This window comes from Bos grunniens, chromosome 29 (genome assembly GCF_055505025.1).
Source record: "Bos grunniens cultivar Pamir isolate PY7600 chromosome 29, Bosgru_T2T1.0, whole genome shotgun sequence".
Taxonomy (NCBI): domain Eukaryota; kingdom Metazoa; phylum Chordata; class Mammalia; order Artiodactyla; family Bovidae; genus Bos; species Bos grunniens.
In genome coordinates this window covers 18,986,745-19,010,811 of record NC_141193.1, presented here as the reverse complement: position 1 = coordinate 19,010,811, position 24,067 = coordinate 18,986,745, and the positions used below count along the sequence as shown (strand labels likewise).

Below are 24,067 nucleotides of genomic sequence, written 5' to 3'. Positions count from 1 at the left end.
GCCAGAGTTCTGGATCCCTTTTTCCAGGATTCCTTCTACTCTCACCACATCTTCCATGTGGGCTTCTCGCTAACATCTGATACTAAAAAATCAGCCACTACCAATACAGGGAAATCTAGGACGGCCCTACCTTTCTTGCGTTACTCAAGTGCTGCAAAGCTCAGAGTTCCCCTCTACCCTGGTTCATCCACTGCTACCCAAGCTTTCCAAATCCTTCTAGATGCTACGCCCAGGCTCAAGGCCATTCTAATTTCTGAACATCTTCTAGCCACTGAGCCACTGCATGGGATGGAATGAACAGAACCCAGCTTGATAGCCAAAGAAAACCTGGGTTTTCCCCCTGCCACTACACCTCAAGTTGTGTGGCATTGGACAAACCACACAACCCAGCACAGGCCCACTTTACACACAAACTCTCTGCCCTGCCTTAGAGGGTTGTCATGAGGGCCAGATAACACAGCGCCTGTAAAAGCGCTTTGGAAAAGAAAATGCTGCAGATAGATTGCCATTATTATCAACGTTTGACTCATCCTCTTATATCCAGGACTGAAAATATTTCTTCCATTGATGTCAGAACAAAACACGTTGAACAAAGCCAAGCCCCAGGGCTGCGTTTCTGCTCTGGAGTCCCCTGTGTTACAGTATCTATGTTGGGCTTTCCAGTGAGTAGACTGAAACCAAACAAAGCAAAACAAAAAAGAAGAAGAAAAAGCAGCAGCAAATACTGCTGGGTTTTGCATTTTCCCTTCTGTTTTCTGATTAGCGTCTCTATGGCCTGTGAGCACAGAGAGAACCTCAAAAGATTGTGTTCGCTGTGGATAAGCACCCAACCCGATGTTTATCAGCACTTATCTCTTGCAAACTCACTCTCTGGAGGCTTCAAAGCAGTGGGGAGATCTCTCAGCCTTGTTCTGAGGGAAGGCGAGCTCCTGCAGGGCTGGAGCTGCAGGTGTGGCTCCACAGCCCTAGCTCCATCCTTGGAACATGGCTCTCTTGTTCCTCCTAGTGCAGAAGAAGGAAGCAGGGGGTTTACCCAATGTTTGAGGATGGGTAGTGGGGTAGAGGGAGCTGCGTAAAAAAAGGAATATTTTTAAACAAGCTCTGAAAGGCTGAAAAAGTAGGTAAAGCTGGGGAGGGGAAGGCAGGCTACCTCCACCTACCGACACCCCCCACCCCCGCAACTCCACCTCACCCCCACCCACCCCAGCCCTTAATCTGCCAAACAACCCATCACACCTTCAAAAGGTGTTTTAACTCCCTTCATCTGCTCCCAGCTTACCATCCCCTACCTCCTTGGCTGCACCCACTACTCTCAAGGCAGAGCCATGGTCAGCCAAGGGGGACCCTGGGAGGGAAGGAGGGAGAGAGGGGGAAGGGGAAGGCAGCATTTTATTAGGCTGTTGAATTTGATTTATTAGGGGGGAAAAATCCTTCGCTTGCTTGCCACACAGGTTATTCTCAAAGTGAAAACTCTATTTTACTTTGAAAAAAAAAAATGGTGAAAGTGCCTCCAGTTATGAATGGAGCTCTTTGTTACCTTCCAGATCGACAAGACAGACTGTTTGGTTCATGTCTGTGAGCCAGCAGAGAAGTGCGGGGGCCTGGGAGGCAGATGTGGCCTTAATTGCATGGAAATATTAGAAGATCGTTAAGCCATTTTGACAGGATTTCCCTCCTGCTGCAGGAGCAAGGGGCCATGTCTGAGCTGCATCAGGTCTGGCCCGACCCTCTGGCTGCTACGCCTCTTGTCCCCACATGTGAGGGACACGTGGGTTTTGAGTCACTTGCCCTGATGTTACAGGGAAGTAGAGGTGTCCTTGCTATCGACTTCTATGCGTGTCTGTGCTCCAGCAGTGCAGAGAGTAACCTCCCAAGAAACCCTCTGTCCTGGAGTGGGAAGAGCCACTGGATAGTGAAATAAATACTCAAGAATGTGCATACACATACAGGTAGGGCATGGTCGGAGGTCTCTATCTGTAAGGTGTGCTCAGAAAGCTCTCAAGGGACCGACCCACAGAGGTCCCGAAAGAGTAAATCTGTGATCATATCAAATTGTTGTTGTTGTTCAGTCGCTAAGTTGTGTCTGACTCTTTGTGATCCCAGGGACTGCAGCATGCCAGGTTTCCCTGTCTTTCACTGTCTCCTGGAGTTTGCTCAGATTCATGTTGAGTCAGTGATGCCATCCACCCATCTCGTCCTCTGTCACCCTCTTCTTCTTCTGCCCTCAATCTTTCCCAGCATCAGGGTCTTTTCCAATACTGGTGTCTAAAGACAATATCTTCCCTATCTTTTTCACTTGGAGCTTACGCTTGATGCTTACAGGAGCACTGGCTCACTGGGCATCCTGAAGTTAAGTCCAGAAATCCTTGAACGTTGTTGGGTTGTCAAAGACCAAGACCCATGAATGTGGTCAACCTGGTTTCCTGTCCGCTGGCCCGACTGTGCCCCATCTTGCTTTCACTCCCCGCTCTTCCCCTTCTCAGCTTAGCTTTCTGCGTGCTTTGTTGTCGTTTAATTGCTAAGTCATGTCTGTCCGACTCTTTGGTGACCCCATGGATTGTAGTCTACCAGGCTCCTCTGTCCGTGGGATTTCCCAGGCAAAAATACCAGAGTGGGTTGCCATTTCCTTTTCTAGGGGATCTTCTGACCCAGGGATTGAACCCACATCGCCTGCATGGCAGGCAGATTCTTTACCACTGAACCACCAGGGAAGTCCTCTATGTGCTTAGGGAATGCATTTTTAAAAAAACATTTGTCTAAGTTAAAAATACTTAAGAGGGTTAAACCGCTCAGAGGGAAGAGGAAACCCCTCTCAAACTGTAGTTCAGAGATCTCTTTGGATTACAAGAGTGAATATTTTAGATCAAATCTTGCTCAATGAGCTTAGAACTGTGTTAACAGTTGGGGACCTGGGGTGAATCCACGCTGTAGGTGTCCTAATGGTCAGGCCACGTCTTAAAGTTGGGGTGGTGGATAGTGGCTTAGCTAATGTAGGGCCACAGCCTGGGAGGGATGGGGACAAGGTGGCCAGAAAGGAGGAGTGGAGGAAGGGAGGAAGAGAAGGTGTGGCTACAGAGATCCTGTTTTCATGCAAATGTTGATTTTGTGGGAAGAGGCACTCCCAGGCAGAGCAGGCACCCAGAGTCCCAGGCTGCACCCATCAGAGCTGCCGCTCTCCTAAAGGCTGAGCATTTGAGAAGCATCTGTGAAATGTCTTGGGGCCAAGAGTGCACAGTGTGAAGCTCTGGCTTAAAGCACAGTCACCCGCCCACTGGGACTTGGGCTCCGGAGCTGAGCAACCTGCCAGGATACACGGCATCTCCCCATCATGCTTCCAGAGTGCTCAAAATCTCAGTGTTGCTTGAGGACCCTGCCGTGAGAGCTACCACCTTCTACTAAAGGGAGGCAGTATCCTTCCAAATCCTTAGGAAGAAGCCCCCAGGGGTGGGGGTGCCGTGTCTGTACCCCCTTCTCCCTGCAGCATGCTCTTTAGACACGAGATGAATTATTTTCGGGAGGTCCTCGCTGGCTATTTGTGACGAGGAAAGTCCCTGCTGTACATTTGTTGACAGGCAATGAAGTGTTAACGCCCTCCCCTCACCACGTTCCTGCTCAGTTCACTGCTCTCCCCTCCCCTGAAATCCCCCTGCCTCCGCAGTGGCCATCTCTCTGCTTCACGAGCTGCCACCTTTTCAGGAGGCACTCCTGCGCTGTTCTAGTACTTTCTTGAGGATGCTACACCGGGGTGTCTGGGAAAGCCATTGGCTCGGATTGTTGTATGAAAGGCAGTGTTTTACACTTTCCAGACTTCTTTTGCAGACTTTGTTCCTTTTTAATTCGATCCTCACAACATACGGTAATTCCTACCTATTTAATTCAGGATTTCCTCCCTCCTCTCTCTCCTACCACCAACTCCCCCCGCCCTGGGCAGTGATTTCCACAGCAGACTTGGAGAGGCTGCTTGCTTGTCAGGGGACCCTCTGCTCACAGAATCACCTGCAAGAGATACAAGAGATACTTCACTGCAGAGATACACCAGATCAGTGGGGGAAAGTTTCTACCCATCTCCTAATTCCACCGTAATCAGCAAGTGCTGTTAAAACTCTCTGTTGCCATTTTCCACGGACTCGTTCTCGACTTCTATCACAGTGCCTAGTACAAGGCATGTTTCTAGTCAATATTTGTCAGATGAATGAATGCCTCAATGAAAGAATGCTTTTTGTGACAAATACGTTTCATAATCCCATAATGAGACAGGACATGTTCAAGAAATATCCAAAGTGACCGTCACATGGTTTGAGTAGCATATAGTCCAGCCACCAAGCATGCATGTCTAGAACCTATGCTGGTCAATATAGTAACCACTAGCCAATGTGGCTATGTAAATTTAAATTAACTAAAATGAACTAAAATTTAAAAAGTTAGTTCCTCAGTCACACAGGCCACGTTTCCAGAGTTTGTAGCCACCCAGCGCTAGTGGCTTCTGCATCGCACAGTGTAGATTGGAGAATGGTTTCCTGTAGCGGAAAGTTTTCCTAGACAGAGCTGGTCTGAAGGACCAAATGCAAGAGTTCAGTTTCTTTCTACATTGAAGGATCATAGGTTTTATATAAATGCTCTTTGTTTGTTAATTCTTCTTTTTTTAGAATGTTATTAACACTTTATTTTGGCTGTTCTGGGTCTTCGTTGTGGTGTGTGGGCTTCTCTTGTTGAGGAGTATCGGCCTTGGAGGACATGGGCTCAGCAGTTGTGCTGTGTAGGTTTAGTAGCCCCATGGCCTGTGGGATCTTACTTCCTGGACCAGGGATCGAACTTGTGATCTTTGCATTGGAAGATGGGCTCTTAACCACTGGACCACCAGGGAAGTCCCTGTTTCTTAATTCTGAGTTTATCACAAGACTGAGGTTGAAGAGTGTATGTATACCTATTGCTCTTTTCCACAATCTTTAACACTTTTCAGAAAGTCCTTCAGGACATTGTCTCGTGTTTTATGTGGTCTGTTCATAAAATTCCCTTTTTCAGTTTATGAGAATATTCATCTACCAGAAGAAAATGCTGTAAATGTTTGTAACAACATTGTTTAAAACCAGGCCAAAAAAGGGAGAAAAAACAATTTGGGGGAACAAGTTGACATAAAAGTGGTTTTATATATATATATATATAAAAGGAAAAACGCACTCAGGCTAGAAGACCTGAAACCTTTGTTGGTTCAGGATTAGAAGGAGCAAGGTGACCACAGGTTCCAAGAAGGGCAAAGTTGACATCATTGGGTTTAGCCTTTTCATAAGAATCACCCAGCCCCACAGAACATGGGACACCCCATTGGTGCAGAAACCCAAGCTGAAGTCACAGCACCAGAACTGACAGCTGTCGACAGTGGATCCTGGAGTGAAGGGACCCAAGCAGGGAGAGGAGCCGAGAGGCTTTTTAATGAGGTTTGGACACGTCCTCATGGCTTCACCATCTTGGAGGGTGGTTTCCTATTTCCCATAAGGTTTTGGAACGTCAAGGATTAAGCTTCACAGTCATCATGACTCCTGTCCTTGGGACAGACAGAGAGGCCTGGCTCCTGCAGGGTAAGGCTGGCCCCTCCTGAAGCTTCCAAGAATTGAACACTAAGTACCTTTTATAGAGAGAGTAACCAAATCAGTCCCAAGGCCCTAGGAACTGTCAGGGGGCTTCAGCTGGGGTTTCTGCTCAACCAACTTTACTGAGAGTGACAAAGGAAATACCACCATGTAACCCCATGGAGATGTTTTCATTGGAAGCCCTTGGCAGGACTTGTTCACAAAATATCTGCTTTTCCTATAGATGGACGCTGAGAGACAGGAGGCCTGGGGCCAGAATGCCTGGGCTTGGCACTCAAGTCACATGAGGATGAAGGCCAACCCAGTGGGCGACGGCTTTGAGGGTGGCTGCCAGCAGAGAGGCCAGCTGTGTACCGGAGACAGAGTCTGAGCTCCGAGAGGGGCGATGCTTGGCTTCTTGTGTGGGGAGCAGGCTGTCCTCGGATCCCCTCACCTCATCTCAGAGGGGAGGGCGGGGATGGTGAGCAGCAGGTCCATGGAGCTGAGGCACACACTGCCATCTCTGAGTTACTCGCAGGTGGGGCGGCCCCACTGTGCATCAGCCAAACCGCGATAATTTTGAGAGTGAAAGGAGGCATTATTAAGCATTTTCTGGAACAAAAGCCATCAACTGGGACAGTCCCAGACAGACAGGGCTGTTGGATCCATCTGCTAATCGATGATAGGCATCTTGCTCTACCTAGTTCAGTCTTCTGTGTTTTGATAAAGATACAGGGCTTCCCTGGTAGCTCCATAGTAAAGAATTTGCCGGCCAATGCAGGAGACCCGGGTTCGATCACTGGGCTGGGAAGATCCCCTGGGGAAGGGAATGACTACCCACTCCAGTATTCTTGCCTGGGAAATCCCATGGACAGAGGAGCCTGGCAGGCTGCAGTCCATGGGGTCACAAAAGAGTGGGATACGACTTAGTGACTAAAGAACAAACAAAAGAAACAGGCCTAGAGAAATGAAGTGCTTTTCCTATCTTAGAACCTGTGAATTAGAATAAGAAGGTTAAGCTTGGGGAGTGCTTATAATGTGCCAGGCATCACTTAGAATGTCTTGTCATCGTCTCTATCTCACCAAAAAGGAAACTGTGGCAAAGAGAGATGGAAGAATTTGCCTAAAGTCACAGGACTGACAATCCTAAAGGAAACCAACTCTAAATATTCATTGGAAGGACTGAAGCTGAAGCTCCAATACTTTGACCACCTGAAGTGAAGAGCTGACTCATTGGAAAAGATGCTGATGCTGCGAAAAACTGAGGGCAGGAGGAGGGGGCAACAGAGGATGAAATGGTTGGATGGCATCACTGACTCAATGGACATGAATTTGAGCAAACTCTGGGAAATAGTGAGCTTCCCTGGTGGCTCAGTTGGTACATAATCTGCCTGCAATGCGGGAACCCTGGGTTTGATTCCTGGGTTGGGAAGATCCCCTGGAGAAGGGAATAGGTACCCACTCCAGTATTCTGGCCTGGAGAATTTCATGGACAGAGGAGCCTAGCAGGCTACAATCCATGGGGTTGCAAAGAGTTGGACGTGACTGAGCGACTTTCACTTTCTTTCTGGGAAATAGTGGAGGACAGAGCCTGGCGTGCTGCAGTCCATGGGATCACAAAGAGTCAGACACGACTTAGTGACTGAATAACAGCATCTCAGGACTGACAAGTGGTGTCAGAAACCGAATCTCAAAGGGGACGGCATGGTTCCGCTCAGAGCAGGGACACAGTGAGGAGCCCCTCACCTCAACTTGTGCTCAGCTGGACCCTTTGCAGTCATTTCTGTCATTGTGTTCATTTGACGGGTGAGGAAGCCAAGGTGTCTGAAAGCGTGAATAATGTCTACAGAAAACACGAAGAAAATCCACCCATGTGGGATTTGCTGTCTGGAGAGACGGAATATCAGCGTACGACAAACTACCATATCCAGAAAGAGTTAAACAAAAATAAAATGCAGTCTAGAATAAAGTATTGAATTGGTGATGAGTTAGAAAGTACCGCAGGGACTTCCCTGGTGGTCCAGTGGTTAAGACTTCACCTTCCAATGCAGGAGGTTCGGGCTTGATCCCTGGTCAGGGAGCTAAAATCCTACCTGCCTCCAGGCAAAAAACCAAAGCATAAAGCAGAAGCAATATTGTAACAAATTTAACAGAGACTTTTAAAAAATGATCCATTTAAAAAAAAATCTTAAAAAAAAAAGTACTACAAATTTCAGCAAAGTGAGAGCTTACTGCAGGGGACTGCAGGAGGGTGAAACTTCCTAGAGGAGGTGATGGAACTCCAGGTGTTCTGGAAGGTCCCCTCCACCCACCTTGGGCTCTACCTGTCCTAGGACGGCCTCCCCTGAGCCTTTACTCACTGCCCCCTACCCACCGACATGAGCCCCTGTACCCGTATCAGCCTTCTCCCCAGACTAAGCACCTTGGGCTCATTTATCTTTGCATCCCCTGGACCAAATGCTGGCATGGAGTATGTCCTCCAGAAAGGTTTGGTGAAGAGCTGAGATTCAGTGAGACAAAGGGGGTGAGGAAGGCAGCTCTGTGGGATGTCTGGATTGAGCAAAGGGACAGGAAAGCTGGAATTCACAAAGGTGTTTTGTTGTTGTTTAGTTGCCCGGTTGTGTCCTACTCTTTGGCGACCTCATGGACTGTAGCCCACCAGGCTCTTCTGTCCATGGGATTTCCCATGGCAAGAATACTGGAGTGGGTTGCCATTTCCTTCTCCAGGGGATCTTCCCGGCCCAGCGATCAAGCCCATGTCTCCTGCATTGGCAGGCAGATTCTTTATGAGCCACCTGTAAAGCCCATATGTTTGCAGACACCCAAAGAACAGTCCAGAAATGTGTATTATAGAGACATCTACAGGACAAGAGTGCTGGGAAGAAACAGGTAAGAGGTCTTATTTGAAGAGAAACCATTTAATAAGGACATTAAAATGCAGCAAAAGAAATGAGAAAGGCAAGAAGGAATAGAGGGGACAAATGGAGTGGAGGAGCAGAGGATAGCCAACCTAAGAGGTGGGCAGAGACAGGGCGGGGGCATCTGAGCCAGCCCAGAAGACAGGCTCCATGGGCACGTCCTCTGGTCACTCGCATTCTCCTGTGCCTGCAGCAACCTGGTAACCGTATGCCCTGGGACCACAGAAGGACTAGACACCTTGAGTAGAGTGACTCATGCAGATGTGAAAGTTAGAGATCCTGCACAGTCAGGATGGGATAGGCCTAAGGTCACCCAGTGTGGCTTCCTGGGCACGAGTCACCAAGAGGAAACAGCCATGAAGAACCGAGAAATGGATCTGGGCTCTTCTTTGCCCAGTGCCCTGAGGGAAGTGAAGTCAACAGGGGTCTTGTGCTAGGACCCAGGTCTAGGTGAAGGTGAAGTGGACTCCTCTCTCTCCCTGGACGGGGCCAGCAGGGCTCACGGACATCGACAGCCTGCTCCTTGAGGCTGGTTTTGTTTTTGTCCTACTGCCAGGACGCTCCCTGGGTGTAGCTGAAAGAACAGAGCAAAGGGCCCCTGTGTGCTTGTTTCCTCCTGGGCTTCCTGTGATTATGAGGGCACCCGTTGTCATGGAAACCATCACATGAGGACATCAGCGGATAATATCACAGCTTCTAGGAAAAGGACCTCAAGTCCTTGTCGGGGGTGGCGGGTTGGGGGAGCGGTCAGTGGCTTCATGTTTAAACATGAACAAGAAACGGTCGCTGGGTGTGGCTGGCTAAAAAAATGGACAAGCCTGGGTGCAAGGCTTAATGTCTCATGGCCAAGAGCGAGTGGGAAGTCTGGCTGGTGGCAGCGGCACTGGTGGTGGGGAGCGAGGCTCTCAGTGTTTTTCATCGTGCTCTGGGGTTCCCATCATGCTCCGGGGTTCTTATCCATCCGAAAAATCTTTTGCACACCTAGTAGGTGTGCCAGGAACTGTGCAAGCTGCTAGATGTAAGCAGTGATTACGATAGATGTGGTCTGTCTCTTTGGGCTGCTTCTCTTGGTCTTTGAGAGAAAGGATGAGAAAGGTCTCAGGACCCCTAGAATTGGAAAAGTTCCTGAGGGTACACACTGCCTACATTTCCTCCTCTCCTCGGGTTTGCAAACAATGGCAGAAAGTCTCATCACCGCTGGTAGACTGAGAGTCTGCTTCCCCCTGGGGGAGCCCATCGTTTCAGATCTGAGCTGCCTCTGCCCCCTCTTCCCTTGTCATCACAGGCCAGACTGAGATCCTCTTGGTCCAGCTACCAGGCCAGAGCCACGAAGACCAAGCCCAAGGGGACCATGTCCCTTCTCCCAGGCCGTTCCATCACCCCCACTGTGGGGGAATTCAGATGCTTCAAGGAAATACTGCAGCCACCCCCACCAGGCTGCTGCTTCCAAGCTTTCAGCATTCTGTGGTCAGGGCACTGCAGCCATTCATCATCGTCAAAGAGCATTAAACGTTCAGTGGAAGACAGTTAAAATTTTCCAGGAACCAAGAGGTTAGGTAATTTGCCCGAAGTTGCACAGCCAATAAAACCCCGCGTTGTCGCAGCTGGCACACTGTGTCTTTTATTGAAACAGACTTTACAGCATCACACTATGGAGTGAAGAGAGTGGTGAAGTGGTTTGCTTCCTTTACCCATTCACCTTTGACCTCTCCTGCAGCAAACCTGCTCAGGGATCCTCTGGGGGACAAGGCTGCTCCCAGCCCACCCAGATCCTCAACTGTCCTCTTGTGCCACCACCTCCGCAGTCAGAAAAACGCACTCCAGGGCAGGGAAAACATTCTGATATAGAACCACCCATGTGCCATAGGGGCACCAGGGTATCAACCTCTTGTCTTGGAGCTGAGTCTTGGAGGACCTGCTGTGCCAATCCTGACCTTTTAGTTCATCCCCAGGGCAGAAGAGAGCAGGAAGAGGTCATAGCAGTGGCCTTCAGCCACCGATATGGAAGCTTCCAGTATTGTTAATGACGAGTGCAGCCACCGCTGTGCAGCCAGGCAGGGTACAGTCCCAGTGCAAGTGATGAGCAGTGAAATCTACTGGGACCTTATGTCTGGTCCATTATCCAGGATGAATGCCTTCCTTACCAGAGTCTCCCATGGCTTCTGTGGTTGTGTTTTGATGGTTGCCAGTTCCCTCTTCATCATCATCCCTTTGTACCTGGCAGGGCTTTATTTAACCCTTCCAGTCCATCAAAATTGGCAGAAGAACACAGGCTTGATTATACAGGCTTGATTTCACGGGCTCCGTCTAAGCTTTCCAACCAGGGTGAGCCCTCATATCCCACCCTCATGCTGCCCTGCCCCTTGGGCACGTTGGGGTCCACCTCTGTGATCAGGTCACTCTTTATTATTGGAGAGGGGTGTGGTCCCTGGATTGTCAAATTATACACAGCAGATCATGGCTGGCCTTTTCGCGCTCCCCATTGTCATTGAGAAAAAGCAGCTTGAAGTGTGGCCAGACCCACTGTAAAGACACAGAAAGGTCAACATACTGTAAAATGTTCCCTTCTTGGAGCTCAGACTAACCTTCAATCCGCCTTCCTGTTAGTTTCCACATTCAGCACTTTTCTTCTTTTCAACAGTAGACTCGTTCTCCGTGGGAGGAGATTTTCACTTTGATCTTTAGAGATGCCCTTTAAATGTGGTTATGGTCAAAAAAGTGACTGTGAAAACTCAATGTCAACAGGCAAAGGTAGAGACCCACGGGAGACGTGGAGAAGCCTCTAATGGGAGACTATGATTAACAGGGGCCTCCGGCTCTGGATTCTGTTACGTGGCCTGCCTGTATGGAACGCCGAGCCCCTCTCCTCTGAACGCACTTAGGTTCATTCCCTTAATTTATTAAACTCCATTAAATAAAGTACTTTCATCTGCAAAGGATTCCAATTCCATCTTCTAGGAACTTGGCTGACTGCCTTTCGCCGGGCCAGTCATGGCAGAAGCCCCCCTCTTCCCCAGTTAGTGAAGATTTAAGTGACAAGGTGGCTGGTGGAGGACTGGAGGTGGGGGTGGGGATGGGATTAGAAATTTCAATAAGCTACTTTAGAAATCAGCCTGGCACTCTGAGTTTCCAGGGGCATTTTGGCTATGCGACACAACCCAGGATGGGGCGAGACCGAGTTGCCAAACTGGGAACAGTTTGGGGGAAGAGCTTTTCAGTTGGGCCACAGATTGGAGAATCGCTAGTTGAAGGACCTAAGGCAAGCGCTGAGCCTCTGGACACTTCGTTTTCTTTTCAATAATGGGAAGATCCTAACATCCTCGGGCTTCCCAGGTGGCGCTAGCGGTCAAGAACCTGCCTGCCAAGGCAGGAGACACAAGAGACGCGGGTTTGATCCCTGGGTTGGGAAGATTCCCCTGAAAAAAGGAAATGGCAACCCACTCCAGTATTCTTGCCCAGGAAGTTCCACGGACAGAGGAGCCTGGCTGGGGTCGCAAAGAATCGGACACAACTGAGCACGCGTGCGTACGTATCATAGTTAATTTACCCAGCTGCCTTTGGTCTTAGGTGCAGCATGCAACATTTTTCACTGTGGTGTGCGAACTTCTCTCTAGTCGTGGCGTGTGGGCTTAGTTGCCTCGTGACATGTGGGATCTTAATTCTCCAACCAGGGATTGAACCCACATTCCCTGCATTGGACCACTGGACCAACCAGGGAAGTTCCCTGCCACCTTCCACTTGTGGAGGTATCATAAAGTTTCCTTTGGGTTCACAGGGAGGGGAATAGACATGGCCTCTTGGTGGGGAGTGGCCAAGATTGGAAATACTGCTGTGGCCGTTTTGGGGCAAAGACAACCTTCCTGACCTGAGTGGGAGCACCTGCACTGCTGTGTGCTAAAGAGCTTTCAGATCAATCTGGGTGATTGATCCATGTCTTCACCTTCTTCCTGATCCATCATTGCCAAACATGTGCCTCCTCTTCCCTTTTGCACCTGCCTTCCCTGTATTGGAAAAAAATGAACCAGAATCAGGCACAGGGCTGGCTGTTAAAAAGGAGGGGGAAGCCGAAGGTTTGAGCAATCTCATAGGAGCCACCTCTCCTGACACGTCAGCTGTGACTGTGCTGAGCATCGTCCACGCCCCCCCCCACAACCCCCCACCCCGCCCTGCCCTGCCCCTACACACACTGCTGCAGAGCCTGCTGGTTTCCAAAAACAGAGAAGCCAGAGGACTTTGCTCCCTGGAATCCTGTCTGCATTGTATATGCTCTCTGGCTGCCAGGAGAAGGGACTTTATGTCATTATGCAAAGAATGTAATAAAAAGCCACAACTCGTGGCTTCCTGTGGTGACCCAGGGATTAGCTTTCCAGAGGCCTGGTCTGGGAGTCTTGGACTCCTGGAGCAGAGGCAGCGAGCGGCAGGGAAGTCAATCTGGTTGATTTTGACATCTTTTCAAATTGCCTCTAGCACAGCTCATTGGCCACCGAAAGTTGTCCTTACAGGACTTGGGGCAGCACCGGGGAGAGGTGGGCAGCGAACCAGTGTAGGGTTGGTTGTTCTGGGGCCCCGTCTTTTGGGTCATTCCCTGTGCTAGAAATAAACACTCAGCCTCATTATAAGAATCAGGGTCTCTTCCTTCTCTGACTCCATCTGGCCCATCGCTGTGGCTCCTGTGTGTCCTTCCTGCACATGGACTATGGCAGACACTTCTTTCCTGCCCTCCTGCAGGGAATAGGGGACATCTCACATCACCCTCTTCAGCCTTTGCTGGCTGCTCCAGAGGCTTTTCCCTCTCTGCCTCCATCTCTGCTAAGCTGTCTGGGGACGCGGTCCTCGGTTCATCACTAATGTCAGCCAGGCCGTCATGTGGCCAGGCTCTGACCACATCCCCCCCATCGCTCAACTGATGTGAGCGTGGAAAATAAGCCTGGACTTAATCTAAGGAAAACAAATGGTGGGAGACACATCTGCTGGTATTTAAAAAAAAAAAAGGAAAAGAGAAGAAACAAAATGTATACATGACAAATTCCGAAATAAGGGAAGTTTATTTATTTATGAATTCACAGTCATGCACGCGGCATTCTTCTGATACTGTAGGACTGATATAGGGACAGCGGGATGAGTGGGTGCTGCTACTGCCTCCTGTCTTTCGCAGGATGATTTCTGAGCCTTGTCTGTGCCTCCTAGAGGCCTGAATTCAGAAACTAGAAAGAGAGAGCAGACTGAGGCTGCAAGGAAACAATCTGATGGTTTGCATGGAGGAGAAGCACAGAGTAAGAAGTAAGCTCTCTTCTCTAGAAGTCCGTGGAATCCACATTACAAATCTGTTATCTCCAAACCTGCTTGTTTTGAACCTTAGGCAAACTTGGTTGCTTTTAAGTAGGCAACACATTTGAGAAGGAGGTACCTCTCTGGTTTTATCTGTCTCCCTTCTCCAAACTGCATCTCCAACCCAGAGGTTCCCATGGCATTCCTATAGGATCTCTCAGCATTGTACTTCTTTTTGAATTTTTAAAAAATTTTATTTATATTTATTTGGCTGTATGGGGTCTTAGTTGTGGCATGCGGGATCTTTTAGTCGTGGCACGCAAGATCTAGTTCCCTGACCAGTGATCGAACCTGGATCACCTGCACTGGGAGTGTGGAGTCTTAGCCATTGCACCACCAGGAAAGTCCATAAAAACATTTTTTTGTTTGTTTGTTTGCTATGTCCTAAGAACTTTAGTAACATGTCGGTTGCGTCTGACTCTTTTGCAACTCCTTAGACTGTAGCCTGACAGTCTCCTCTGTCCATGGGATTTCCCAGGCAAGAATACTAGAGTGGGTTGCTATTTCTTTTTCCAGGGGATCTTCTTGACTCAGGATTTGAACTCGAGTCTCCTGTATTGGCAGGTGGATTCCTTACTACTGAGCCACCTGGGAGAACTTTAGACACTTGATTTAGGGAGTTCATTTATATTATCTCATTTTATACTTATTCTAAATCTGCCAGCTTAGGGACTGTTATTATCCCCATTCTACAGATGAGAAAATGACGTTTGTAAACTGTAAATGAATTGCACTGGGTGGTACATTGGTGAGTAATTGATGGAACTTGAATTGGAACTCAAATCTCTGACTCCGAAGATCAGGCTCTAGGTATGTTTCGACAAACATAAGAGTTACCCTCAAAGAGGTGACAGTCTAACCGGTAGGTGGATGGTCGTGGTTCAATGCCCAGACAGCAGATCTGAATTAGAATCCCAGGTCACATTCAGTTGCTGTGTCACCTGAGCTAGTTAGTTCACTTCTCTGAGTATCTGTTTCCTCATCAGAAAAAAACAGAGGTGATAACAGCACATCCCCTTTAGAATTGCAGGGAGAATTAAATTAGATCGCTCAAGGAAACATGCACTTAATAAATAATACGATAATCATCTGCTACTTTGATCTTTCTTCTGTAATGAGATGTATTAGAAGTGATGTGTATTTAAGGCAACCTTATCCAAATTGGGTAAAAAGGACAATCTGCACCAAGACAAGTGCCCCCTGGCTGTGCATGTCTGCAGGCTCCCAGAGCCAGCAGGAGATCCTGGGAAGGAAGGCTGACATGGTTTGGTCAGCATTTGTACAGCCAGTATTACCATCCTGTTAGCTTGGAACTCAAGCTGCCGCTCCAAGACGTTGCCCTTGCCTGAGTGCCCTAGTAAATGGGTCAAGTAGGATACTGATGTGCTCGACTGTTTCCCTATTTGGAGCCCAGGAGCCCTGTGCTTCTCTCTGGCTCTAGGACCTCCCTCTGGCTCTAGGATGCAGTGGTGAGGGGCCAGAGCATCCTGATGAATAGGCGTTTTGTTCCCAGCATGCAGCAGAGAGAAGGCATGTGCTTCATAGAATCCAGTTACTAAGCAGTTCAGGGCTGACTTCGCAGGGACAGTGATGGGGACCATGAGAGACCTCAGACTGAGGCCACACCCGGGATTAGGGCCCTGCTTCTGTCCTTCCCACTAAGGGCAGTTTCCCTGCAGGGTGCTCTATGGCGACCTAGACTCAACAAGTCTTTGAAGAACCACTTGTCTCCCTTTGAATGAAGGGATCAGTGTCATTCCCAAGGTCAAATGGAGAACTGAAGGAACCCAGCCACTCTGAGAGTAGTGTGTGAACTTTCATGCTGATACTCTTTCTATATTCAGCCCATCCTCCCAGAGTTAAACACTTAGAAACCATCCCTCAGTGTAAAAGAACGGAACACCAACTGTGGACTCATTCCTGTAAAGAGTTTTAAGTACTAGTAAAGACTTTCACCGGGGAAGGCAATGGCACCCCACTCCAGTACTCTTGCCTGGAAAATCCCATGGACGGAAGAGCCTGGTAGGCTGCAGTCTATGGGGTAGCTCAGTGTCGGACACGACTGAGCGACTTCACTTTCACTTTTCACTTTCATGCATTGGAGAAGGAAATGGCAACCCACTCCAGTGTTCTTGCCTGGAGAATCCCAGGGACAGGGGAGCCTGGTAGGCTGCCATCTCAGGGGTCGCACAGAGTCGGACACGACTGAAGTGACTTAGCAGCAGCAAAGATTTTCACATTGAAACGTTTATAAGCTTTAAGTATTTAAGTAAAAGTAAATGGCTTCTGAGCTTCCCTGGCGGCTCAGTGGTAAAGAACTCACGTGCCAATGTAGGAGACATAAGAGACGCAGGTTCAGTCCCTAGGTTGGGAAGATCCGCTGGAGAAGGGACTGGCTACCCACTCCAGTATTCTTGCCTGGAGAATTCCATGGACAGAGGAGCCTGGCGGGCTATATCCCATGTGGTCACAAAGAGTCAGACATGATTGAGAGACTATACAAGAAGCAACAACAAAAACAAACAAAACAGCTTCTAAGACATGGAGTAAATAGCAACAGCTACACATAGGTAATATGTTACAAGCATGTCATTGATCCGTCTGCCTTCTCGGCTGAGAAAAGCAGCCCCTTGGTGCCCGCACCCATCAGATCACCCCCAGGGACTTCCGGGACCCCCAGTGGGGACACGAAGCTGTAGCGCAATACGGTGGCAGCCATCAGTCTACACTGTGCCCCTGCGGTGTCTTCCTGTTCTATGTCTGTCTCCCCGAAATGCACCCGCCACCCCCAAAGCAGTGTAGAGGAGACCTGCCACTGGCCACAGAGACTGTACTGCGGGTGTGGTCTCTGGACACCCTCAAAGCGCTCAGGCTTATTTTCTTTTAAGATTTTTTTCTCCAGGTGGACCATTTTAAAGTCTCTATTGAATTTATTACAATATTGCTTCTGTTGTTTATGTTTTGGTTTTTTGGCCCTAGGTTTGAGGGATCTTAGCTCCTTGACCACAGATTGAACTCAGGCCCTCTGCAATGGAAGGCAAAGTCTTAACCGCTGGACCACCAGGAAGCCCCTGCACTCAGCCTTGTGTGGCAAAGCGCTGCTATTTCAGACGCAAATCACCCCAGCGCTCATGCTCCACCTGAATCCCAAATCAGCTTGCCTGGGCCCTGGTCTCCCCACATGTATGATTCGCATTGATGGTCCTCATGTCCCCCCTGCTTGTGTTCAGTTTTCTGATTCAGTCCAGGCCAGGCAAGGAACCATTCTCCTGCATTTTCTCTCTCTCCCAGCTTCTCCCAGTCACCAATTCTTTTCTACACACTGTGATGAAATTTGTTTAAAAAAGCCATTTCGCTATGAATGGTTGCAAACAGGTGTGTGTGTGTGTGTGTTTGTGTGCACACGCGCACACGTGCCCGTGCACACATGTACGTCTACCCAAGCTGTATTCTCACTAGGCCTTTAAAAGTTCAAATGAGTCAGAGGGCATTATTATCAGGGAAGGTTTCACGGAGTAAGGAAGATTTCATTCACCTACAAAATGGGTAGAATTGGATGTGCACCCGGCTAAGAGGGCAAAGAAAGGATGCTCCGAGAGCAAGGACTCACAGTGTCAGACACAGGAGGGCACTGAGGGCCGGTTTAGTGCAGCTGTGGAGACAGCGAGCCTGGGGGCAGGAGCTGCGTGCGGAAGTCATGAGCGGGAACCACGGATGGTGGGCAGCTGCGATGACCCCTAGTGCTGGGACCACAGCAGACAAGAACAGACTTGTGATGACTGATGTCACGGATGCTCTGGGAGGGTTCTGAGCTCTGGTTGTCTACAGCTCGCAAGGGAGCTGGCTCTGGCAGGGGAATGAGCAGGGTGAACTGGGTGAGGGGGCATATGCTGACAGAGGAAAGAGGCCGAAAGAGAAAAGCAGAGGAAATTGCTGGCAGGACTGGACGGAGGACAGGACATATGTCCTGGAGGAAACCAGGGTCCTCTCCTCCCATGACGTGGCCCCTTGACTGGAGTTTTCTTTGTGAACTAAAGGAAACTTCTATTCCAAAATGAGTTTTAACCAGTTTTGTACCGTTTACCACACTGCACTTTGTTCTATAGAGTATTCTTTCTCATCTACTTGAGAGGTCTGTCCATGGTCAGCCTCTGGAAACCCTGGCTTGGTCTTATCTGTCCTCCGTTGCAACCTCTTTGCTGTGAATCCTGGTTTTGCCATCTGCTTGGTCTGCTGACTTGACAGCCCTGCTTCTCTGCTTCCTGACCTGCCCTCTGCAGGGATAATGATGCTAGGTGTCTTTCACCCTTTACCAGAGCATCACTATCGCCAGTCCTGCCTCCCAGGCCTCTGTTATTCCTTCATTTTCTCCCCTAACCCAGAGGAAAGGAGATGGAAGAAATGCTTTAACTGGAAACTCCTAGATTTGTGCATGATCAAGCATGCATGTGAGCCACTCTCCATGGCCAAAGACAATGCCTGAATCCTTAGGTATATAGTCTCTTTCTGTAGCAGAACTAATGAATGTTTACCACCTCTATCACCAAAAGGGCATTTATAGTTTCTAGCTGGTAATGCATCTTGGCTTCTGGTGTAGAAAGAACCCCAGGAAGTTCATGGGCTCACACTCAGCCCTCTGCAAAATAACAATGCCACACTTTTCAACTTGGAACCATTATGTGCTTGGCTATCCGTACCCCTGGTTTGGGATGTGCAGTCAGGGTGGATCCTTAATTGAAAAGAACAATGGATAAAATAACCAATAGACAAATGGTTGCTGACAGATGGAAGCACAGCTTTCCTCTGAACACGGAACCAGGTATCTTTGTCTGCGTGGAGAGTGGCTCACATGCATTCTTGATCATGCACAAATCTAGGAGTTTCCAATTAAAGCATTCGTTCCATCTCCTTTCCTCTGGGTTAGGGGAGAAGATGAAGAAATAATGGAAGCCAGGAGGCCTGGGAGGCAGGACCAGGGCTCGTGATGCTCTGGTAAGGGCCAAAAGACAACAAGCATCATTATCCCTGCAGAGGGCAGGTCAGGAAGGAGAGAAGCAGGTTGTCAAGTCGGCAGACCAAGCAGATGGCAAAACCAGGGTTCACAGCAAAGAGGTTGCAAGAGAAGACAGCATGGCATAGGACAGCTGCTGGAAATTGAAGGAACCCAGCTGATTTCAGGTCTGAGTCAAGGGACCCCCTTGTCCTTTCCACACTCTGCCAGCAGCTCAGCTTTGAAACTGCCGTCTCTGGCCATGTCTATACTCTGCAAAGCCTCCTGTGCGGGAGCAGACTTCCTGGACTGTGTTCCAGTAATTCTTCCCTGATCCCAGCCGGAAACAGCCACAGAAGAGCCTTTCCCTTTGAAGTATGGCTATCCTCCTGCTGGGGTTGAGGATGGTCCTGGGAGAAAGTTAGCTGGTAGAGTGGATTGTAATTTTATAGGTCTGGGGGCAAAAGTGTCATAGGGCTGCTACAGCAAAATGCCACTGACAGGGTTCATGCAATAGCAATGCATTTTTTTCTCACAGTTCTGGAAGCTGAAAGTCCCAAGTTGGGGTGCTGGCAGGTTATGAGGTCTCTCTCCTTGACTTGCAGATGGCTGCCTTCTTGCTGTTTCTCCACTTGGTGGTCCTGCCGTGCCTACCATTCCCAGTGTCCCCTGTGTGTCCAGATACTCTCTTCTTCTTCTTCTTTTTTTTTTTTGTTTGCATAGAAAAAATTTTTATTAAAAAAATTTTTTTTCAAACTTTAAACTTTCTGTTTTGGGGTATGGCCGATTAACAATGTTATTATAGTTTCAGGTGAACAGTGAAGGGACTCAGCGATACATATACATGTATCCATTGTCCCCCAAATTCCCCTCCCATCTAGGGTGCCATATAACATTGAGCAGAGTTCCATGTGCTAGACAGTAGGTCTTTGTTCATTACCCATTTTGAATTTAGCAGTGTGTATGTGACGTTCCCAAACTCCCTAACTATCCCTTCCACCTGGCAACGATAAATTGGTTTTCAAAGTCTGCGAGTCTCTTTTCTGTTTTATAAGCAAGTTCATTTGTATCATTTCTTTTTAGATTTCACATATACGGGATGTCATAGGATGTTTTTCCTTCTCTGATATTTCACTCAGTATGACACTCTCTAGGTCCATCCATGTTGCTGAAAATGGCATTATTTCCTTCTTTTTAATGGCTGAGGAATATTCCATTGTATATATGGAGCACATCTTATCTATTCCTCTGTCCATGGACGTTGGATTGTTTCCATGTCTTGCTATTGTAAGCAGTGCTGCAATGAACACTGAGGTGCATGTATCCTTTTGGATCATGTTTTTCTCCAGACACATGCCCAGGAATAGGATTGCATCACATTCACTTTCATGATAGTGCTATTTTCAGTTTTTTAAGGAACTTCCATACTGTTCTCCATAGTGACTGTACCAATTTACATTCCCAGCCATATTGAATTAGGACCCACCCAAAGGGCCTTGTTTCAACTCAGTCATCTCTTTAAACATCTTATCTCCAAACACAGGTTCTTAGGAACTGGGGTTAGGGTATAAACATGCAAATTTTAAGGGAACAGTTCAGACCTTATCAGATCTGAGAGAGACCTGCTGGCCTAAGAGAACTTTTATTTGAAACTGATAACCATCAAAGGTAACTTTATTGGGTGTCACTATGTGGCAGCGACAGTTCTGGGCATTTCTCCCATAATACTACATCTCATCTCCAAGATTACAGATTGCATAATTACAGATGATATCGATTATAATTAATCCTAGATTATAGACTGTGACCTCCTTTCTGAAGTGCGATCAACTTAATTTGGTGGAACTGTGTGACCTAGTGACCACCACACCCCAGGCCATGACCTGGTCCCTGTGATCTGCTGTGACCGGGATGGAAGGGAGAGTTTCATTACCCTGCTCTGCTTGGTAGATGTCTGGAAAGTGCGACGCTGCCTTTCTCCATCTGTCATCTCCCCCATCCCAGCAGGTGATAGGATAGCACACGTGGGAAATACAGACTTGACCCCCCCTCCACAACATCCACAGAGCTGAGACTCCACCCTCTTTCTTGGGTGGGCAGAATCATCCCACTTAAGACTGGAAACTGTCATCTCAAGGAGTCAGACAGGAAGGGATGATGAAGCACTCTGTGCCAGGGAAGCAGGCAATCCCCTACCCAGATCTCTGATATATAAGAAGCTCAGCACATCCTGGAGCACCTCTAAACAAACAAGCTAGACACCTGTACCAAGGTCTTCTCATTTAATCACCCATCACCTCTGAAAAAGCTATTCTTATGCCTGTTTACAGAGAAGGAAACCGAAATGAGAGGGGCCCCACCCTTCCCCTGTGTGACCTTGAGCCACATACTTAACCTCTCTGGGTGGGTCTCACTGGCCTCACCTATAAGAGCAATGCTCCCTCTCTTATGCCCTGTAGCTTGGCGGCTTCCTGGCCAGGAAGGGGCATGTCTGTCTATCTGTTCCAAGCACCACTCCAACATCACGTGTGTACTGTGTAACCATTCTTCTTGGCCTCAGCCTCCCCACCCTCCTTTCCGGGGGTCCCAGCCTACAGAACCAACGGAGGAACACATTCCTAGGGGTCCCCATTCCACGGCCCAGACTCCCTCCTCACCCAGGGTCATCTGCAAAGAACACATCAAGCTTGCATAATTGTGGACCAGCCCGCGGGTTCCCAGGGAGGGTGGTGAGGAGTGACACCGGCTAAAGAGTGACCTGGGGCTCTGTGTCCTTCTCTGCCCTCCAGGAGGCTTTGTCGGTGGTGAGCGACGACCAGTCCCTCTTCGACTCCGCGTACGGAGCGGCGGCCCACCTCCCCAAGGCCGACATGACCGCCTCCGGGAGCCCCGACTACGGCCAGCCCCACAAGATCAACCCCCTCCCCCCGCAGCAGGAGTGGATGAACCAGCCAGTGAGGGTCAACGTCAAGCGCGAGTACGACCACATGAACGGGTCCAGGTAAGCCCGCTGGACCCATGCTGCCGGGATGGGGCCAGGGGAGGCTGGAGGCCTGGGGCTGAGTCAGAGATCTGGCGGGAAGTGCGTCTGTGGCAGACGGACCTCTGGTGCTGGGCCGGGCGACTGAGCCAGGCTTTAGTGAGCTGGGGTGAGAGGGCTCCTTGAGGTGGGGCGGCACAGAGCCAGGAAGGCCTCTGGTTCTCTGGGCCCCAAAGCAGCCCTCAGGCCCATGACACTAACAGATACTTTTGTAACACCTGCTTTATGTCAGGCCCAGGCACTGCCCCTCTTGGGGATAATTCAGTAATAAGATACTCTTCTGTTTCTTGTTGAAGATACTTGACCTCTCTGGGTGGGTCTCATCAGAGCAAAGATGAGCAAACCATCCTTCGATTTAAAGTCTAGGATGATGACAAAGATGAACAAATCTGAGGGCTCTCTGTGCGAGGGAGGGCACACTTGGAAAGTGGGTTGGGACTCGGTGCTGCCCAGGGCTGGTAAGACTTTGATCATAGAGATGGACAGGAGAGGACCGCAGAGAGGGAGAGCACACTGGGGGGCCGGGGGGCCCAGGCTGGAGTCCTGGCTCTGCCTGTGGACCAGTCACTGCTCCCTCTGAGGACCAGCTGCCTCCTTTCTGCACGGCTGGAGCATCCGTTTCCCATAGGCTTGTTACGAGGGTCGACCCCGATACTGTAGAAGTGTCCCAGGGCAGGGCCCAGGAAGTGACCCATCCCAGGACTCAGAAAGTGCTGGCTATTCTGAGGGTGACTGTCACGAGTGAAGTTTGAAAGCTGAGAAAACCTTAGTCTAGTTCACGAAACATCAGGGAAGCACAGGGAGATAAAACCAGAGACCAAGGGAGCCCTGATTGGCTGGCTAAGAAAACAGGGAATTTATTCCATGTGCAGATGCCGATTTGACATGACATTTGAACATCATCAGACCTGTGACTGAACACTTGAAAGCTGGGCATCATTGTATACAGAGAGTGGGGAGGGGAGAGTCAGAAAGATAAGAAGTTAGTGAAATATTCCAGGTAGAAAATGACAAAAATTCGGAACTAGAGTCATGGCACTGACTGTGGAAACGAAAAGGGGAAGACACATGAGGGACACATCAAAGGGATAATTAACAGGACTCAGGTTGATAAATATTGCACTGGGGGCGGGGGGTGGGTGGGAAGGGGGTTTGTGCGAGGAAAGAATCGAAGATTAGCAAAGGTTGGGTGTTTTCCAAGAAGGACGGTGCCAGTGGCACCCAGAGGGGTGGGAGGAGGAAGTGCTTTGAGAAAGGATGTCAGCACCCTGTGAGATGCATCAGGAGCCATCAGTAAGTAGGACATCGGATAAATACTATGAGTTACTGGAAACAGATCAGATACTACTAGGGGATGCAGTTGGAATTTAGACCTGGGCATCATCACTAAAGAGTTCTACCTGTGCTGGCAGATGAGGTCAAGGAGCAGACAAGACTAGAGAAAGGAGGAGAAGGGGGTGGGTGCTTGTGTGGTGGGAACTCCCCCCCAGAAGGTCCTGGTCTCAGAGCTGCCTGTGAATACACCTGGCCCACCACACTACAACCCCACTAACCAACACCAGCCCCTGGGATCCCAGCCACCTTTCTGGCATAGAGGATTTCAGGGAGGCTTAGGGGTTCTGAGCCAGGAGCCCGTCTGGTGAGTCCCTCCACAGAGATAACGAGGGTACTGACTCACTCTCTGTGGAGGGAAGTCAGAGTTTGTCAATCTTTCCACATCACCATTTGCTCTCTATCTGCCTCCCATGAGGTCCATATTGTATTTACATCTTGACCTAGAGAGGCCTGGCATGCTGCAGTCCATGTGCTCACAAAGAGTCAGACACAACTTAGCGACTGAACAACTAGAGAGGCATATTGGGCTTTGAGGGGGTAAATGACTTGCCTAAGGATTCAAAGGTGCAGTGAATCCTTTTCAAAGTTGTAGAGCTGGCCCTGCATCCCAGCTCTCTGATCCTGGCCCCGTGGCCACTCTTTCTATCCCCTCCCCACCCACCTGCACCCACCCCACATGTGGACAGCATTCAGCAAGGCCTCCCACATGGGCCTGACCATGGCACTCCCAGTGCTTGCTGACAGTCCAGACTCACCCTTGGACAAGCTGGAGCCTGAGTCCAAGCACCACTCACCTCCACCGCCCACCCATCAATGCCAGCAGCACCTCTCCTTCTAGGCCATCTGGGAGCCTCCTCCTTCTTCCCCTTCCTCCTCTTGCCTTTCTGAC

General features: G+C 49.3%; 1 protein-coding gene across 9 annotated transcripts in view; it reads left to right on the top strand.

Annotated features, from left to right (window-relative positions):
- Nucleotides 1–24,067, top strand: part of FLI1 (Fli-1 proto-oncogene, ETS transcription factor) — a 132,831-nt gene that overhangs the window by 49,836 nt on the left and 58,928 nt on the right. For 7 of the 9 annotated variants that reach the window (XR_015157558.1, XM_086383667.1, XM_086383673.1 and 4 more), the window contains exon 2: nucleotides 21,593–21,804. Coding sequence is in view for 8 of the 9 variants with exons in the window: in XM_086383667.1 (XP_086239793.1) it covers nucleotides 21,593–21,804 (212 nt within the window). In the remaining variant the exon portion in view is untranslated. Of the gene's footprint in view, nucleotides 1–11,944; nucleotides 12,011–21,592; nucleotides 21,805–24,067 lie in introns of those variants that run through there. The other 2 variants (XM_086383671.1, XM_086383666.1) reach the window with 2 other exon arrangements.